Genomic DNA, 20,850 nt, shown 5'->3' with positions numbered 1-20,850 from the left:
TTACCTCAGGTGTGATGAGGAGTGAGGTGTGAAGTGTGTACCCGGCCTGCATTGACGATGACAGCCCGGCTGTTTCCCCGGTGTATCCGGCACCTCAGCGCGTCGCTGCTCGCCCTGCCAGCCTGTGCCGGCGCGGCCACCTGCCGCGGGAGGGTAGCGCCCGGACACCGCTGGTCCTGCGTGCCGTCGGCCGTGCTGCACGCGTCAGCCGCCCGCCACCAGACCGACCCGTCGCCCGCCGCCGCCGCCGAGCGGCACCACCCCCAGCAGCCGGAGCGCACCCAGGCCGAGGAGCTGATCGAATCGGCCGGCACCGTGGAGCAGCTCCTGCAGATCCCCGCCCGACAGAAGGTCACCGGCAACCAAGCGGCCGCCGCGCTCGTCCGCCTGTGCAGCATGGTGGTCGGCGAGAAGCCGCTCGTGGGCACCGTCACCCAGGATCCGCGCTTCCAGCAGCTCTTAAACACCATCGACAGCCAGGTCAGTTTAGACAATAGACAATAGGTGAATTGAATAGTTTATTGCCACTTGTGACAAGTCACAGTGAATGTCTTTGCTTGGGTATGCAATGGTCACCACATAAAGGGCATTGACAATGTTAAAATGGATCTCGTGCCAGACCCATCCTTCTCCTCTTCCCCCACACACTCTCCTCCGACCCCTCCCCCCTCCCCATGGTGGTCCCCCCAACGCTGTGTCCAAATGTTAGGGAGCAGGATTTTACAGGAGCCTATCTTATAGACAATAGGTGCAGGAGTAGGCCATTTGGCCCATTGGCCATTCAATGTGATCATGGCAGATCATCCACAATCAGTACCCCGTTCTTACCTTCTCCCCATATCCCCTGACTCCGCTATCTTTAAGAGCCCTATCTAGCTCTCTGTTGAAAGCATCCAGAGAACCGGCCTCCACTGAGGCAGAGAATTCCACAGACTTCTGTGTTTCTTCCAGTCTTTTCTGAGACTTTGCACTACACACCACACAAACTTCTAAGTGTCTCTGAAAATCGTGTTCGGACAAACCCCATCGTAAAACGAAAATATCGCAAGTCGAAATCGCGTTTAAAACATTGCGATCACGTGTGCGGGAGTGACGTGCAGCTCGCTGCCGTTGCCGAGCGTTTGCCCGTCGCAAGTCTTCTTCTACTTCGTGCGTTTGAGGCAGCAGAAGTCCGCAGCATGGTGATGCCATCTGGTTCGACATCCGTAGGTGCCCGCCCTAAAAAGGGCGCATGCTCCGAGTTGGTGCCAAGCTGCGGTGCTGCTGCTGCTGTCTCTGTTTGTTGTCGCTCGCCTGACTGAGGTCAATTGTCAGGGGTCACCGCGAGGAGGTCGACAACATGAGCCCCAGCGTCGAAGCATCGTAAATCGGGGAGCATCTGTGATGAAATTCTTACTTGCTGCAGCTTCATGGCCCTGACCCACGGTATGAGTTCATTCAAAGAGTTCTCCCGAGTTTGCCCTGATTCCAACTCGGAGATTTACGGTAATGGCCGCTCGTCGGTACTCGGGGCTCTCGTGGACATTTTTCAACATGTTGAAAAATCTTCACGAGTCTTCCCGTCCTTACCTGCCGTTAGCGAGTCTTCCCGAGTACCTGCCGTTAGCGTTACGAGCCGCTAAGAGACGTCCCCGAGCTCCGACGTACCCGCTACGTTCATTCTCCGTGCTTACCACGAGTTTGATTTTTTTTAAGCTCGGGAGAGCTCTTGGAATGAACTCGTACCGTGGGACAGGGCTATTATAGGGCTATATATTAATGATCTGGATGAGGGAATTGAAGGCAATATCTCCAAGTTTGCGGATGACACTAAGCTGGGGGGCAGTGTTAGCTGTGAGGAGGATGCTAGGAGACTGCAAGGTGACTTGGATAGGCTGGGTGAGTGGGCAAATGTTTGGCAGATGCAGTATAATGTGGATAAATGTGAGGTTATCCATTTTGGTGGCAAAAACAGGAAAGCAGACTATTATCTAAATGGTGGCCGATTAGGAAAAGGGGAGATGCAGCGAGACCTGGGTGTCGTGGTACACCAGTCATTGAAAGTGGGCATGCAGGTGCAGCAGGCAGTGAAGAAAGCGAATGGTATGTTAGCTTTCATAGCAAAAAGGATTTGAGTATAGGAGCAGGGAGGTTCTACTGCAGTTGTACAGGGTCTTGGTGAGACCACACCTGGAGTATTGCGTAGTTTTGGTCTCCAAATCTGAGGAAGGACATTATTGCCATAGAGGGAGTGCAGAGAAGGTTCACCAGACTGATTCCTGGGATGTCAGGACTGTCTTTTGAAGAAAGACTGGATAGACTTGGCTTATACTCTCTAGAATTTAGGAGATTGAGAGGGGATCTTATAGAAACGTACAAAATTCTTAAGGGGTTGGACAGGCTAGATGCAGGAAGATTGTTCCCGATGTTGGGGAAGTCCAGGACAAGGGGTCACAGCTTAAGGATAAGGGGGAAATCCTTTAAAACCGAGATGCAAAAAACTTTTTTCACACAGAGAGTGGTGAATCTCTGGAACCTTCTGCCACAGAGGGTAGTTGAGGCCAGTTCATTGGCTATATTTAAGAGGGAGTTAGATGTGGCCCTTGTGGCTAAGGGGATCAGAGGGTATGGAGAGAAGGCAGGTACGGGATACTGAGTTGGATGATCAGCCATGATCATATTGAATGGCGGTGCAGGCTCGAAGGGCTGAATGGCCTACTCCTGCACCTATTTTCTATGTTTCTATGTTTCTATTACGATCTTTAAACACAATATACAATAGGTGCAGGAGTAGGCCATTCTACCCATTGAGCCAGGACCGCCATTCAATGTGATCATGTAGATAATATACATATAGATGATATCTAATGAACAACAATTCAATAAATTGAGGTCGGGCAGGCTGGGACTTTATTGTTTGGGGTGCCGGAGGTTGAGGCGTGACCTTGGAGGTGTACAAGATCATGAGGAGAATAGGCTGGGTGAATGCACAGAGCATTTTACCCAGAGTAGGGGAATCAAGAACCAGAGGACATGTTGAAGAGAGGAGGGGATGATCACAATGAATGGCGGTGCAGGCTCGAAGGGCCAAATGGTCTACTCCTGCACCTATTGTCTATGTTTCTATGTGAAAGATTTTATAGGAACCTGAGGGGCAACGTTTCACATAGAGAGTAGCGGGTGTATGGATGGAGCTGCCAGAGGACGTAGTTGATGCAGGTTCCATAAAAACATTTATAAGACTTTGGACAGGCATGAATAGGAGAGGTTTAGAGGGATATATGGGCCACACACAGGCAGGTGGGACTAGTGTAGATGGGGCAAGGTAGACACAAAAAGCTGGAGTAACTCAGCGGGTCGGACAGCATCGCTGGAGAAAAGGAATAGGTAACGTTTCGGGTCGAGACACATCTTCATACCCTTGCTCGGTTGATGGGGCATCTTGGTCAGCGTGGACAAGTTAGACAATAGACAATAGGTGCAGGAGTAGGCCGTTCGGCCCTTCGAGCCAGCACCGCCATTCAATGTGATCATGGCTGATCATCCCCAATCAGTACCCCGTTCCTGCCTTCTCCCCGTATCCCCTGACTCCGCTATATTTAAGAGCCCTACCGGCCTCCACCGCCCTCTGAAGGCAGAGAATTCGACAGACTCACAACCCTCTGTGAGAAAAAGTGTTTCCTCGTCTCCGTTCTAAATGGCTTACCCCTTATTCTTAAACTGTGGCCCCTGGTTCTGGACTCCCCCCAACATTGGGAACATGTTTCCTGCCTCTAGAGTGTCCAAACCCTTAATAATCTTATATGTTTCAGTAAGATCCCCTGTCTTCCATCTAAACTCCAGAGTGTACAAGCCCAGCCGCTCCATTCTCTCAGCATATATGACAGTCCCGCCATCCCGGGCTTGTTGTTGATCTGTCTACCTACAGGTTTTGTCTCCCTGTGGGTGCAATGTTGTCATTTTGCTTTCAGATATCTGTGGTGTGGAATGGGAACTTGATCAGCCTGCTGCGGAGTCTCTTTGCCATCGGACTGGATGCCAACAACCCGGTCCTTCGGTCCGTGGAGACCGAGGTGCACTGGCGGCTGAGGCGGCTCACCTTTAGAAACCTCACCTCGCTCGTCGACTTCTACACCGGCCTGGCACGGACGGAGCAGCAGAAGTTGCTGCTGAGCGACCTGGTCAAGCACGTGGAGCTGCGGTGGGCGGAGATCACCGACGCAAAGGCCGTGGCCTTGCTAATGATCAAACTCGGACATCTGTCCAGCACGCTGATGGACAAACTGGAAGACAAGGTACGTGTAGGAAAGAGCTGCCAATGCTTTATTTTCAAAATTGAAGTTAGTGCAGCGACACGTTTTCATATTGTTTCAAGGATTCTTTCCTTTAGAATAGAAAATAGAATAGAATGCCTTTTATTGTCATTCAAACAGCTTGGTTTGAACGAAATTGCATTTCTACAGTCTTAACATTACAAAAACAAACAAGACCCACACTTAACACAATTTATACAAACATCATTTTAGGAGCAAAGAGGTCCTTCTGCAGTTGTACAGAGCCCTAGTGAGACCACACCTGGAGTATTGTGTGCAGTTTTGATTCCCTAATTTGAGGAAGGACATTCTTGCTATTGAGCGAGTGCAGCGTAGGTTTACAAGGTTAATTCCCAGGATGGCGGGACTGTCATATGCTGAGAGAATGGAGCAGCTGGGCTTGTACACTCTGGAGTTTAGAAGGATGAGAGGGTATCTCATTGAAACATATAAGATTGTTAAGGGCTTGGACACGCTAGAGGCAGGAAATATGTTCCCGATGTTGGGGGAGTCCAGAACCAGGGGCCACAGTTTAAGAATAAGGAGTAAGCCATTTAGAACGGAGACGAGGAACTTTTTCTCACATAGAGTGGTGAGTCTGTGGAATTCTCTGCCTCAGAGGGCGGTGGAGGCAGGTTCTCTGGATGCTTTCAAGAGAGAGCTAGATAGGGCTCTTAAAGATAACGGAGTCAGGGGATATGGGGAGAAGGCAGGAACGGGGTACTGATTGGGGGTGATCAGCCATGATCACATTGAATGGCGGTGCTGGCTCGAAGGGCTGAATGGCCTCCTCCTGCACCTATTGTCTATTGTCTATTGTCTAGTGTCATCCATCACAGTGAATCTCCAACACATCCTCACTGTGATGGAAGGCAAAATCTTATCTCTTCCCTTTGTTCTTCTCCCGCGGTCCAGCAGTCCAACTGCAGCGTCGAGGCGACTGGGGCTCACGATGTTAAAGCCCCCGGCGGGCGATGGCAATTCCCGCGGCCGTTAAAGCCGCGCCGGGCGATGTTAGGCCCCGCTCCGAGTCCTTTAAACCCCGCGATTCGGGCGGGATAAGTTGCCGTTGCGGGAGCTCCGAAAAGCGGTCTCCCACCAGGGACCTGCGAGCTCTCAATGTTCCCGCCCACCGGGTCACTGTGATTGAAGACAGGGGGTCAGGAGATAATCGAAAGGCACGCATTAGCTCTCCACGTGACATTCAATGCCGTCCAAAAGAGAAATCATCCAAACCTAGTCTCTTGATTAATAGTTTCTTTATTGTAGTGGTAAAATCAGTAAGATATTCAATACGATCCCCTTTCTAAACTCCGGAGTATGCAAGCACAGCTACTCCATTCTCTCAGCATATGGCAGTCTCGTCATCCCGGGTCTGAAGAAGGGTTTCGACCCGAAACGTTGCCTATTTCCTTCGCTCCAAAGATGCTGTCTCACCCGCTGAGTTTCTCCAGCATTTTTGTCCGCCTAAGATATTCATCCAAACTTCTTCTTGTATAAGTACATTTTACAAGATACAAGATACATTTATTTGTCACACGTACCAACTGGTACAGTGAAATGTGTGGCCGCATTTTGATCTTACTCATAATCAAACTGAGGTCAAAAGCTGTGACCATGCCCCCATACTTCTTCAAACTAAACTAAAAACTACTAGCGCGTCTGCGTGGGAATCCCAGCCGCAAACACGCGTCCGACTACGTATAAATCCCACCCCTATAATTACAGGCAGGTAAAATGTAAAGGTAACTGGCTATATAACAATTACAGCACGGAAACAGGCCATCTCGACCCTTCTAGTCCGTGCCGAACACGTATTCTCCCCTAGTCCCATCTGCCTGCGCTCAGACCATAACCCTCCATTCCTTTCCCATCCATATAACTATCCAATTTATTTTTAAATGATAAAAACGAACCTGCCTCCACCACCTTCACTGGAAGCTCATTCCACACAGCTACCGCTCTCTGAGTAAAGAAGTTCCCCCTCATGTTACCCCTAAACTTCAGTCCCTTAATTCTCAAGTCATGTCCCCTTGTTTGAATCTTCCCTACTCTCAGTGGGAAAAGCTTTTCCACGTCAACTCTGTCTATCCCTCTCATCATTTAAAAAACCTCTATCAAGTCCCCCCTTAACCTTCTGCGCTCCAAAGAATAAAGCCCTAACTTGTTCAACCTTTCTCTGTAACTTAGTTGCTGAAACCCAGGCAACATTCTAGTAAATCGCCTCTGTACTCTCTCTATTTTGTTGACATCCTTCCTATAATTAGGCGACCAAAATTGTACACCATACTCCAGAATTGGCCTCACCAATGCCTTGTACAATATGGTTATAACATACTGAGTTAAGCTAAATGGCTGCTGCAGGTAGGCACAAAATGCTGGAGTAACTCAGCGGGACAGGCAGCATCTCTGAAGAGAAGGAATGGGTGACGTTTCGGGTCGAGGCCCTTCTGAAGAAGCATTCTCCAGCATTTTGTGTCCACCCCGGAGGATAAGGTATAAAAGAGCCGCACAGCGTACGTGGAACTCAACTCAAGCACAGCCGGCATCCATGCACACTGGCGCAGCTGGGATAGGTCATCAGTGACAGGAGCAGAATGAGGCCATTTGACCCATCAAGTCTACTCCGCCATTCAATCATGGCTGATCGATCATCCTCTCCTATCCCTATTCCCCATGCCTTCTCCCCATAACTCCCCGACACACTGTTACTCCAGCACTTTGTGCCCTTTTGCTCACAGTTGTGGTTAGCGTTGAGGCTAGTGTAGCTGGGACATTGTTGGCCAGTGTGGGCGTGTTGGGCCGAAGGGCCTGTTTCCACACTATCATTCTATGAGTCTGTGACACTGAGGTTTAGGTTAATTATTGTCATCTGTAAAGAGGTACTGTGAAAAGCTTTGTTGTGCATGCTTTCTAATCAATGCAGATACCACCACACATAAATATAATCAAGCCAAACTCAAATACAATCGAAGAGCAAAGGTGGCGCAGCGGTAGAGTTGCTGCCTCACAGCGCCAGAGAACGGGGTTCTATCCCGACTACGGGTGCTGTCTGTACGGAGTTTGCACCTTCTCCCCATGATCTGCGCGGGTTTTCTCCGAGATAGACAATAGGTGCAGGAGTAGGCCATTCGGCCCTTCGAGCCAGTACCGCCATTCAAGGTACTCACGGCTGATCATCCACAATCAGTACCCCGTTCCTGCCTTCTCCCCATATCCCCTGACTCCGCTATCTTCAAGAGCCCTATCTAACGCTCTCTTGAAAGTATCCAGAGAACTGGCCTCCACCGCCCTCTGAGGCAGAGAATTCCACAGACTCACAACACTCTGTGTGGAAAAAGTGTTTCCTCGTCTCCGTTCTAAACGGCTTACCCCTTATTCTTAAACTGTGGCCCCTGGTTCTGGACTCCCCCAACATCGGGAACATGTTTCCTGCCTCTAACGTGTCCAAACCCTTAACAATCTTATATGTTTCAATGAGATACCCTCTCATCCTTCTAAACTCCAGAGTGTACAAGCCCAGCCGCTCCATTCTCTCAGCATATGGCAGTCCCGCCATCCCGGGAATTAACCTTGTAAACCTACGCTGCACTCCCTCAATAGCAAGAATGTCCTTCCTCAAATTAGGGGACCAAAACTGCACACAATACTCCAGGTGTGGTCTCACTAGGGCTCTGTACAACTGCAGAAGGACCTCTTTGCTCCAATATTCAACTCCTCTTGTTATAAAGGCCAACATACCATTCGCTTTCTTCACTGCCTGCTGTACGCGCATGCTTACTTTCATAGACTGATGATCAAGGACTGAATGGCCTAATTATTCTCCTATAACTTGTGATCTTGTGCCACCCGAATCTACACAGAATATGTCCTTTCACTGCACATGTATATTTGCCATTTTATGTTTCAGTGCTTGGAACTGGCTGAGAACTTCACTCCCGATGACACAAGGAAAGTGATGCTGGCCTTGGCCATACAGAGCCGCCGCTCCGTTCCCCTGCTCCGTGCCCTCTCCTACCACTTCATGCAGAAGCACCTGGACCTGAAGACCAGCGTACTGATTGACATGGCGTTTGCTTATGGTGAGTGCAGCACCTAAACTCAACTTGGGCAGTTACGGTGGCGCAGCGGTAGAGTTGCCGCCTTACAGCGCTTGCAGCGTCGGAGACCCGGGGTTCGATCCCGACTACGGGCGCTTGTCTGTACGGAGTTTGTACCTTCTCCCCGTGACCTGCGTGGGTTTTCTCCGAGATCTTCGGTTTCCTCCCACACTCCAAAAACGTGCAGGTTTGTAGGTTAATTGGCTTGGTATAAATGTAAAAATTGTCCCTAGTGGGTGTAGGATAGTGTTAGTGTGCGGGGATCGCTGGTCGGCGCGGACTCAGTGGACCGAAGGGCCTGTTTCCGCGTTGCATCTCTACAATAAAAACAAACAAATAAATAAATGAATAATTTAAAAGGGATGGATTAAAATAAATAAATAGACCACCTACGAGGGAAATGTCCCTTATGAGGCTAAAGATAATACACAAAATACTGGAGTAACTCGGCGGGTCAGACAGCATCTCTGGAGAAAAGGAATTGGTGATGTTTTGGTTTGAGACCCTTCTTCAGACTGAGAGTCAGGGGAGAGGGAAACAGGACATGGAGACGGTGATGTAGAGAGATAGAGAACAAATGAATGAAGGATATGGAAAAAAGTGATGTTGATAAAGGAAACAGGCCGTTGTTAGCTGTGTGCTAGGTGAAAACCAGTTACAGACATTGAGACTCAACAAGGCGACTTTGAAACTATCGAGCCGAAACGACGCCAATTCTCGACCCAAATGGATGCCAATTCTTTCTCTCCATAGATGCTGTCTCACCCGCTGAGTTACTCCAGCATTTTGTGTCTACCATCAACAGATTCACTGCCCTCTAGCTAAAGAAATTCCTCCTGATCACTTTTCTAAATGTCCATCCTTTAATTCTGAGGCTGTGCCCTCTGGTCCTAGACTCTCCCACCAGTGGAGCAATCCTCTCCACACCCACTCTATCCAGGCCTTTCACTATTCGGAGCAGACCGTACATAAATTGTAGTCAGAAGTCATGGCCTAGAACTTGTTCTGCATAGGGGCCGGGACGCATATCTCTGAGCGGATGGCGGGCCACATCTATCACGTGTTCACATGGATCCCGTCCCCATCCTGCCCCAGTTGGCAGGCATCAAATCACGTGTTCACAGAAGACAGATAAAAATGCTGGAGGAACTCAGCGGGTGAGGCAGCATCTATGGAGCGAAGGGATAGGTGACGTTTCAGGTCGAGACCCTTCTTCAGACTGATGTTTGGGGGGGGGTGGTGGGGGGTAAGAAGAAAGGAAGAGGCGGAGACAGTGGGCTGTGGGAGAGCTGGGAAGGGGAGAGGAAGGAGGGAGAAAGCAGAGACTACCTGAAATTGGAGAAGTCAATGTTCATACTGCTGGCGTGTAAACTACCCAAGCGAAATATGAGGTGCTGCTCCTCCAACTCACTCTGGCCATGGAGGAGGCCCAGGACAGAAGGGTCGGATTGGGAGTGGGAGGGAGAGTTGAAGTGTTGAGCCACCGGGAGATCAGGTTGGTTAATGCGAACTGAGCGGAGGTGTTGGGCGAAGCGATCACCAAGCCTGCGCTCGGTCTCACCGATGTAGAGCAGCTGGCACCTAGAGCAGCGGATGCAATAGATGAGGTTGGAGGAGGTGCAGGTGAACCTCTGCCTCACCTGGAACGACTGCTTGGGTCCCTGGATGCAGCCAAGGGGGGAGGTAAAGAGACAAGTGTAGCATTTCCTGCGGTCGCAAGGGAAAGTACCAGGGGAGAGGGTGGTTTGGGTGAGAAGGGACGAATTGACCAGGGAGTTACGGAGGGAGCGGAGAGCCGAAAGGGGAGGAGATGGGAAGATGTGGCCAGCGGTGGGATCCTGAAAATTTCGGAGGATTATCTGTTGAAATAGTTTTGTTTTCAGATACAGCGTGGAAACATGCCCTTCAGCCCACCGAGTCACTGCCGACCACAATCACCCCATACACTAGTTCTATCGTAGATACTAGTTTAGTTTAGAGATACAGCACGTGAACAGGCTCTTTGGCCCACCGAGTCTGCACCGACCTGATTGGGGATGATCAGCGATGATCACATTGAATGGCGGTGCTGGCTCAAAGTGCCGAATGGCCTACTCCTGCACCTATTGTCTATTGACCAGCGATCCCCGCACACTAACACTACCCCACACACTAGGGGCAGTTTACATTTATACCAAGCCAATTAACCTACAAACCTGTACGTCTTTGGAGTGTGGGAGGAAACCTGAGATCTCGGAGAAAACCCGCGCAGGTCACGGGGAGAACGTACAAACTCCGTACAGGCAGCACCCGTAGTCGGGATCGAACCCGGGTCCCTGGCGCTGTGAGGCAGCAACTCTACCATTGCTCCACTCTGCTGCCCTCAAACTGTTCATCCCATAATAGCCCTGTCCCACAGTGCGAGTTCATTCCAAGAGCTCTCCCGAGTTTGCCCTGATTCGAAATTGGAGATTTACGGTAATGGCCACTCGTCGGTACTCGGGGCTCTCGTGGACATTTTTCAACGTGTTGAAAAATCTTCACGAGTCTTCACAAGCTTACCTGCCATCAGCGAGTCTTCCCGAGAACCTGCCGTTAGCGGTACGAGCCGCTAAGAGATGTCCCCGAGCTCCGACGTACCCGCTACGTTCATTCTCCGTGCTTACCACGGGAGAGCTCTTGAATGAACTCGCACCGTGGGACAGGGCTTTAATTTTACATACTTCCACTCGATCAAATACCTCCATCTACAGCGTTCCAGAGAAAACAATCCAAATGTATAAACCGAGAAGAAGTCTGCATGCCAAACCGTATTTGTTGATTCAGTGATAACAGTGGGTGCACTGAGTTTAATGCCGGCTTCCGATATTCCCACAGGAAAGCTGAACTTCCAGCAGACGCAGGTTTTCCAGCGGCTGGCCTCCGAGCTGCTCCCCAGGGTACCGGAGCTGAGTTCGCTCGACGTCATGCGATGCTCAAAGTCTTTTGCCTACCTGAAGTGGCTCAATCTACCTTTGTTTGAAGCTTTCGCACAGGTGACGTTGCAATAATTAACCTGCAGCTTGCTCTGTGGAGCTGAGAGAGACACTAAATGCCTGGGTAACTCAGCGGTCCAGAACGTGGATCAATGAATCTGACTGTCCTCCTCATTAAATGTTATCTTTGTATGCTTTGTTGTCGCCTTCCCCGAGCTAACAGTGACATAACAAGGCGACGACAAAGCATACGTCTTCCTTGATGTCTCGTTTTCACACCTTGCCACCGTCACAGCAGGCGGTGAAGAAAGCGAATGGCATGTTGGCCTTTATAACAAGAGGAGTTGAGTATAGGAGCAAAGAGGTCCTTCTGCAGTTGTACAGGTCCCCTAGTGAGACCACACCTGGAGCATTGTGTGCAGTTTTGGTCTCTTTTTCGGAGAGTGGTGAGTCTGTGGAATTCTCTGCCTCGGAGGGTGGTGGAGGCCGGTTCTCTGGATGCTTTCAAGAAAGAGCTAGATAGGGCTCTTAAAGATAGGGGATATGGGGAGAAGGCAGGAACGGGGTACTGATTGGGGATGATCAGCCATGATCGCATTATATGGCTCGAATGGCCTTCTCCTGCACCTATTGTCTATTGTCTGACCAAGGTGCCCCATCTACACTAGTTCCACCGACCAACACTTGGCCCATGTCCCTCTAACCTTCCCTCCATGTCCTTAAGAAACCCTACAGTTAGAACATTTGAACATGAGAGGGTTATTCACAGACGTGCAGATCAGGGGCTGGATTCTGATGAATACAAATGGTTTTGGAGAGGATACTGAACTTCTACAAAGAAAGATGCACAGAATAGTAGATTTTTGGATGCTGTTATTGTTCAAATGGTTGATTAACAGAATACCATGTGTTTAAGAAGGAACTGCAGATGCTGGAAAATCGAAGGTAGACAAAAGTGCTGGAGAAACTCAGCGGGTGAGGCAGCATCTATGGAGCGAAGGAAATAGGCAACGTTTCGGGCCAAAACCCTTCTTCACACTCCAGTACATTTGTCTAGCAGAATATCATATCTGAAAGTGAGTTATGGAGTCAGAACAGTCATACAGCATGGAACCAGGCCCTTCGGCCCAACTTGCCCATACTGGCCAAGAGGTTCCACCTACACGAGTCCCAGCTGCCCGTGTTTGGCCCATCTTTAGAGGGAGATGGGCCAAACATTTATTTTGTCTCACTTATTTATGAACAACTAATGATGAACAGAGCCAGAACCAAACACAGTCAGTCAATGAGAAAAAATATCTACAAATCCAGTCAACAAATTTACCCCCTGGGTATTAGAAATTTACCCCAGGATGGGAAACTTGCTCTAAACCTTTCCTATCCTGTTCCCACCCGACCATCTTTTAAATGTTGTTATTGTTCCTGCCTCAATTAGCTTGTCTGGGCAGCTTGGTCCATGTACCCAACAGAATAGGTGACGTTTCAGGTCGAGAAACTTTCTTCAGACCGAGTTTAAGAAAGAACTGCAGATGCTGTGTGAAAAAAATTGCCCCTCAGGTTCCTATCGGCAAAATCTACCTGTTTTTAATTGAAAACCGAACACCCAAGGTGTTTAAATACAATTCTCAATACATTAGTCGGTCTCTGTTTTCCCCTTACGCTCAGTCTGAAGAAGGTAGACAAAAGTTTCAAATTATTTGTTGTATGTGACAGCTAGTGGGGTGGAAGGTGAGGACTAGGGAGACTCTGCCCTTGTTCCGAGTGGGGGGGATGGGGAGAGAGAGCAGTGTTGCGGGGTATTGAAGAGACCCTGGTGAGAGCCTCATCTATAGCTGGGGAGGGGAACCCCCGTTCCCTGAAGAATGAGGTTGACAAAAGTGCTGGAGAAACTCAGCGGGGGGAGGCAGCATCTATGGAGCGAAGGAATAGGTGACTTTTCGGGTCGAGGCCCTTCTTCAGACTGGGGTCTTGACCCGAAACGTCACCTATTCCTTCGCTCCGTAGATGCTGCCTCCCCCCACTGAGTTTCTCCAGCATTTTTGTCTACCTTCGATTTTTCCAGCATCTGCAGTTCTTTCTTAAACTCGGTCTGAAGAAAGTTTCTCGACCTGAAACGTCACCTATTCCTTTTCTCCGGAGATGCGGCCTGACCCTCTGAGTTACTCCAGCTTTTTTGTGCCTTGTCTTCTGTTTTTTTTTTTGCACTGCTCTGGGGAACAGGATATGTTGCAGATAATTGAACGTGTTATGTTATCTTGTCCAGTATGTACACGAGCACTGTGGCAAGATGTCGGTGGTACAACTCTGCAACATCATCATGGCCTTTGCCCGTCTCAACTATCAACCAGCCACCGGAGAGGCCTTCTTTGCTCAGGTAAGGATGCTGATCACACGCATCTTAGGTTGATGTCCACCATGAGTCAGCGGTATCATTGTTTAGTTTATTGCGTACCGAGGTAGAGTGAAAAGCTTTTTGTTGCGTGCTGTCCAGTCAGCGGGCCATACATGATTACAATCAGTTAAACCCTTTAACTTAAACCCCTGTCCCACGGGACGAGTTCATTCCAAGAGTTCTCCCGAGTTTGCCCCGATTCAAACTCGGAGATTTACGGTAATAATAATAATAATGGATGGGATTTATATAGCGCCTTTCTAATACTCAAGGCGCTTTACATCGCATTATTCATTCACTCCTCAGTCACACTCGGTGGTGGTAAGCTACTTCTGTAGCCACAGCTGCCCTGGGGCAGACTGACGGAAGCGTGGCTGCCAATCTGCGCCTACGGCCCCTCCGACCACCACCAATCACTCACACACATTCACACACATTCACACACAGGCAAAGGTGGGTGAAGTGTCTTGCCCAAGGACACAACGACAGTATGCACTCCAAGCGGGATTCGAACCGGCTACCTTCCGGTTGCCAGCCGAACACTTAGCCCATCGGTACTCGGGGCTCTCGTGGACATTTTTTCAACATGTTGAAAAATCTTCACGAGTCTTCCCGTGCTTACCTGCCGTTAGCGAGTCTTCCCGAGTACCTGCCGTTAGCGTTACGAGCCGCTAAGAGACGTCCCCGAGCTCCGACGTACCCGCTATGTTCATTCTCTGTGCTTAACACGAGTTTGATTTTTTTTAAACTCGGGAGAGCTCTTGGAATGAACTCGCACCGTGGGACAGGGCCGTTAGGAACCTTGATGCCTCCACTGAGACCACATTGATTATATTTAAATAATTACAATAAAAGTTCATTCCCATTCCCTCCCATTCCCAGACTGACCTTTCTGTCCAGGGCCTCCTCCGATGTCAGAGTGAGGCCCAGCGCAAATTGGAGAATCTGCACCTCATATTTGGGCAGCTTACACCCCAGCTGTCTGAACATTAACTTCTCTAACTTCAAATAACTATTGCTTTCCCTCTCTCTCTCCATCCCTGTTCCCCGACCAGTCTGACGGTCTTCCTGATTAAAGTTTCCGTTGCATGCCTCGTTGTCACCTTCCCCTCAGCTTCTTCTTCTTCTTATCGAGTCCACACACAAGACTAGAAGTTGTTCACCCAGAGCTGAACTCACTTCTCGGCATCCGCAGACAATGATTAAGTAAGTAAGTAAGTTTATTGGCCAAGTATTCGCATACAAGGAATTTGCCTTGGTGCTCCGCCCACAAGTAACAATAGTGACAGTTACGAATGACTCCGAAAACACTAAATATTAATAATAATAAAACATTAATGATAAAACACCATTGATCAAGCATGTGAACCAACAAAATACCAGATCAAAGGGAGGCTACAGATTTTTGGCTGTTGAGTAGAGCAACTACTCGTGAAACTTTTTATGTCTGACTGTGGCAGCTTTGACAGTCGCCTTCCAGAGGGATGTCGGACTAGTTGCTTCTTGTGCATGGTGGTGGAAAGATTGGTGGAAACAGGGCCGCGACGTGAATGCTCTTTCCTTGACCCCCTCCCCTCAGCTAACAATGATCTATTCTCCATTTTCCTTGAGCTTCGTCCCCTTTGATGTCTCGTTTTCACCTTGCCCTTCCATATCTCTCGTTTCCCTCTCCCCTGACTCTCAGTCTGAAGAAGGTTCTCAACCCGAAACGTCACCCATTCTTTCTTTCCAGAGAAGCGGCCTGTCCCGCTGAGTTACTCCAGCATTTTAGACAATAGACAATAGATAATAGGTGCAGGAGTAGGCCATTCGGCCCTTCGAGCCAGCACCGCCATTCAATGTGATCATGGCTGATCATCCCCAATCAATTCCTGCCTTCTCCCCATATCCCCTGACTCCGCTATCTTTAAGAGCCCTATCTAGCTCTCTCTTGAAAGTATCCAGAGAACCGGCCTCCACTGCCCTCTGAGGCAGAGAATTCCACAGACTCACAACTCTTTGTGAGAAAAAGTGTTTCCTCGTCTCCGTTCTAAATGGCTTACCCCTTATTCTTAAACTGAGGCCCCTGGTTCTGGACTCCCACAACATCGGGAACATGTTTCCGGCTTCTAGCGTGCCCAAACCCTTAATAATCTTATATGTTTCAGTAAAATGCCCTCTCATCCTTCTAAACTCCAGAGTGTACAAGCCCAGCTGCTCCATTCTCTCAGCATATGACAGTCCCGCCATCCCGGGAATTAACCTTGTAAACCTACGCTGGACTCCCTCAATAGCAAGAATGTCCTCCCTCAAATTAGGGGACCAAAGCTGCACACAATACTCCAGGTGTGGTCTCACTAGGGCTCTGTACAACTGCAGAAGGACCTCTTTGCTATGATTGTGTCTATCTATGATTGCAATCGAGCCGTCCATTAGTGCAAGATAAAGTCCTGATTAAAGATAGTCCGAGGATCCTCAGTGAGTAAATGGTAGGTTAGGACTACACTCCCGACGAGGATAGGATGGTCGATGCACTCGGCTCAGAGTGGAGAAGTTGCAATGGTATAGTTTTAGATTTGTTATTGTCATGTACAGTGAAATTTAATTTTAGTTTAGTTTAGAGATACAGCACGGAAACAGGCCCTTCAGCCCACTGACTCCGCACCAACCAGCGATCCCCTCACAATTAACACTATTCCACAGACATTGGGGACAAGTTTACCGTCATACTAGACCAAGTGCAGACCCGTTGGGTCTGCTCCCCCAACCCAGCCGTTCCCTACCCGTAGCTCCCACGGGAGACGTGGTCCTCCAACTCAAGCCGTTCAGGAATCAGCAGTGCGGCTGTTTTTAAATGGCGTCTTTGAGGCGAGATGCGGGCGCCAGCAGCCGCTATGGTCGCTGGCCAGAAGGAGGCGACAAAATGAGTGAGTGGGGGTCGGGGGGGGGGGGGGGGGGGAGAAGGATTTTATTAAAAATGTGTACATAAACACAACGAAATTTAATCAGGAGTGGATACTTGGAATGAAAAGTAAAATCTCTACCGAAATGGAAAAAATCTGGGCGTTTGTGGGTCTGGTGTTGGCGTAGCAACGAATCAAAGGCTGGCACCCACAAGTCAGGCAGAAACACACACACACACAGTTTTAATATTATATAGATAGATACCAAGCCAAATTAACCTACCAACCTGTATGTGGGAGGAAAGCGAAGATCGCGTAGAAAACCTACGTAGGTCACAGGGTGAATGTACAAACTCTGCACAGACAAGCACCGGTAACGGGATCAAACCCGGGTCTCCGGCGCTGTAGGGCAGCGCTGAGTCGCCCGGCCGTGCCCTTTACTGTTGAAAAAAGCTTTTAGTCTAGTTCTAATTCTAAATTTATGTCCACGTGTTTTTAATTATCTTGCCAGAAAAAATAACTCCCATTTAAAACCTTCCACTATTTTGTCTTTTCAATGTCTTTGTAATTTGAACACCCGATCCCAGAAATATCCTGGTGAACATTTCCCACGTTTCTTCCAAAGCCAATATCTCCTTCGTTGTTACGTACAACTGAGGCGAATCTTGTGTCAAAATAGAGTGCATCGTTTGGGTCCCACCGCAAAACACCGCCTACCCCGACCCAAAATGTTGCCTATCCGTCCCGTCCCCAGGTGCTGCCTGACCTGCTGTGTGTAGTTCAGTTGAGAGATGCAGCACGTAACCAGGCCCTTTTGGCCCACTGAGCCCGTGCCGACCAGCGATCGCCTGAACACCAGTTCTATTCTCCGCCCTTGAGGCAATTAACGGAGGGTTAATGAACCTACAAACCCGCACGCCTTTGGGATGCAGGGAGGAAAGCGGAGCACCCGGAGAAAACCCCACGCGGTCACAGGAAGAACATGCAAACTCCACACAGATAGCACCTGTGGTCACAGGATCGAACCTGGGTCCCTGGCGCTGTGAAGCAGCAAATCTACCGCTGCACCACTGTGCTTCCTCGAATACTTTGCTCAAGGTTCAACATTAACATGATGTTTGCAGTTAGATACGATCACAACCACAATAATACTTGATTAGCCAAGTATGTTTTGTAACATGCGAGGAATTTCATTTGCCAAGTCGGTCATACAAATAAAAAGCAACAGAACACACTAAACACTTATAACGTGAACATCCACCACAGGGACTCCTCCACATTCCTCACTGTGATGGAAGGTGAAAACAAATTTCAATCTCTTCCCTTTGCCTCGATCCCTCCGTTGATGGGACGATCTTGGCTCCCGTAGCCAGCGGCGTTCGGGCCCTCCGCATCAGGGGGATGTCAGCTCCCCCACGCGGGCGATCGGACCCCGCGTCGAGGCTGGCCGAACCTCTACGTTCGTCAGAACTCCCGACTAGCCTGCGAGACTGCGAGCTCCCGACGTAAAGTCTGCTGGCCGCGGTTTGGAGCGATCCCAGGCAAGAGATCGACTCTGATGGGGGCCCCAAGGTCAGTCCGAGGAGGCCTCCAGCTCCGTCGATGGTAGGCCGCAGAGCGACCGGAGAATGCGATCTGAAAATTAATCGCATCTCCGGCAAGGTAAGCAACTGAAAAAAAAAGTTTCCCCCGTGCCCCACCCTCTCCCCCGACATAAAACAAACCGGAGAACATTTACACAAACTTAAAATAAAAAAAATTTAAAAACGCACAGACTGTTGGCGGGGCTGCCAATCTTGCAGGGCCCCCTGGTGGTTTGACACCCAAATGTCATTCTATTTATTTATTCACTGCTGCAGGTATTGGTGGAAGATCCACATTATTGCCACACATAGCTGCTTTTGATAAAGTGTTGATGGCATGTAAAATTATGAAAGTTTTGTATATAAACATTGTGAAAGGCTTAGACAGGGTGGACAATCAGGATGTTTTTCGCCATAGTGGAAGTAATAACTGTAAACCTAAACTAATCTGCACTAACCCAACATTCTCTAATTGCCTAATAGACAATAGAGTAGGAGTAGGCCATCGGCCCTTCAAGCCAGCACCGCCATTCAATGTGATCATGGCTGATCATCCCCAATCAGTACCTGTAAAGAAGTGTCATCAACACACTGTAACTTTACTTCGTTTATTCATACTGTAACATTACAATGAGCACTAGCTGTACGTGGTCTGTCACGGGAACTAGAGAGAGAACAGTGGGTGGGGAGGTTCAAGTTCAAGTTCAAGTGAGTTTATTGTCATGTGTCCCTGTATAGGACAATGAAATTCTTGCTTTGCTTAAGCACACAGAAAATAGTAGGCATTTACTACAAAACAGATAAATGTGTACATATACCATGATATAAATATATACACACATGAATAAATAAACTGGTAAAGTGCAAATAACAGAAAGTGGTTGTTAATAATCAGAGTTTTGTCCGAGCCAGGTTTAATAGCCTGATGGCTGAGGGGAAGTAGCTATTCCTGAACCTGGTTGTTGCAGTCTTCAGGCTCTTGTACCTTCTACCTGAAGGTAGCAGGGAGATGAGTGTGTGGCCAGGATGGTGTGGGTCCTTGATGATACTGCCAGCCTTTTTGAGGCAGCGACTGCGATAAATCCCCTCGATGGAAGGAAGGTCAGAGCCGATGATGGACTGGGCAGTGTTTACTACTTTTTGTAGTCTTTTCCTCTCCAGGGCGCTCAAATTGCCGAACCAAGCCACGATGCAACCGGTCAGCATGCTCTCGACTGTGCACCTGTAGAAGTTAGAGAGAGTCTTCCTTGACAATCCGACTCTCCGTAATCTTCTCAGGAAGTAGACGTGCTGATGAGCTTTTTTGATAATTGCGTTAGTGTTCTCGGACCAGGAAAGATCTTCAGAGATGTGCACGCCCAGGAATTTGAAGCTCTTGACCCTTTCAACCATCGACCCATTGATATAAATGGGGCTGTGGGTCCCCCTCCTACTCCTTCCAAAGTCCACAATCAGTTCCTTGGTTTTGCTGGTGTTGAGGGCCAGGTTATTGCGCTGGCACCATATGGACAGTTGCTCGATCTCTCTTCTGTACTCTGACTCATCCCCATCAGTGATACGCCCCACAATAGTGGTGTCGTCAGCGAACTTGATGATGGAGTTCGCACTGTGGTTCGCTACGCAGTCATGGGTATAGAGTGAGTACAGCAGGGGGCTGAGCATGCAGCCTTGAGGCGCTCCCGTGCTGATTGTTATCGAGGCTGACACATTTCCACCAATACGAACAGACTGTGGTCTGTGGACGAGGAAGTCGAGGATCCAGTTGCAGAGGGATGCGCAGAGACCCAGTTCTGCGAGTTTGGTAACCAGTTTGGAGGGGATAATTGTGTTAACTGCCGAGCTGTAATCGATGAATAACATCCTGACATATGAGTTTTTGTTGTCCAAGTGGTCCAGTGCGGAGTGGAGGGCCAGCGAGATCGCATCTACCGTTGATCTGTTGTGGCGGTACGCGAACTGCAGTGGGTCCAGGTTTTTGTCGAGGTAGGAGTTGATTTGCTCCATGATCAACCTCTCAAAGCACTTCATCACCACCGGCGTTAGTGCCACTGGTCGATAGTCATTGAGGCACGTCACCTTACTCTTCTTGGGCACCGGTATAATTGATGCCCTTTTAAAGCAGGTGGGGACCTCAGACCTCAGAAGTGAGAGGTTGAAAATGTCCGTAAAAACTCCCGCCAGTTGGTCCGCACAGGTTTTTAGAACACGACCGGGTATACCATCAGGTCCAGGTGCTTTTCGGAGGTTCACCCCTCTGAAGGATTTCCTGACATCGGCCTCTGTGACTGAGACTGAAATGCCATCACAGCGAATGGGGGATCGGGAAGGCACATCAGTATTCTCCCTGTCAAAGCGTGCGTAAAATGCATTGAGCTCGTCAGGGAGTGATGTTACGCCGACATTCGAGCTGCCTCCTGGTTTTGCCTTGTAGGAGGTGATTGCATTCAGACCCTGCCACAGCTGCCGAACATCTGTCTCGTCCAGTTTGGAGCAGAAGTCCCTTTTGGCCTTTTTGATGGCCTTACCAAGGTCGTATCTGGTCTTCATGTAGGCCACTGTATCATTGGAGGTGAATGCCCTGTGTCTGGACTTCAGGAGAGTGCGGATCTCAAAGTTCATCCAAGGTTTCTGATTGGGAAACACTCGG

At 49.2% G+C, this 20,850-nt stretch overlaps 1 protein-coding gene across 1 annotated transcript in view; it reads left to right on the top strand.

The window, feature by feature from the left end:
• The window catches only part of tbrg4 (transforming growth factor beta regulator 4), a 55,970-nt gene that overhangs the window by 4,824 nt on the left and 30,296 nt on the right, over nucleotides 1-20,850 (top strand). Inside the window, exons 2-6 of the mRNA XM_033020293.1 lie at nucleotides 10-480; nucleotides 3,951-4,274; nucleotides 8,203-8,374; nucleotides 11,249-11,406; nucleotides 13,610-13,720. Coding sequence (XP_032876184.1) covers nucleotides 58-480; nucleotides 3,951-4,274; nucleotides 8,203-8,374; nucleotides 11,249-11,406; nucleotides 13,610-13,720 — 1,188 coding nt within the window. The 5' untranslated portion in view covers nucleotides 10-57. The remainder of the gene's footprint in view (nucleotides 1-9; nucleotides 481-3,950; nucleotides 4,275-8,202; nucleotides 8,375-11,248; nucleotides 11,407-13,609; nucleotides 13,721-20,850) is intronic.

The sequence above is a fragment of the Amblyraja radiata genome, chromosome 4 (genome assembly GCF_010909765.2).
Source record: "Amblyraja radiata isolate CabotCenter1 chromosome 4, sAmbRad1.1.pri, whole genome shotgun sequence".
NCBI classification, from domain to species: Eukaryota; Metazoa; Chordata; class Chondrichthyes; order Rajiformes; family Rajidae; genus Amblyraja; species Amblyraja radiata.
Note: the sequence above shows the minus strand (reverse complement) of the source record. Positions and strands in the feature narration are given on the sequence as shown.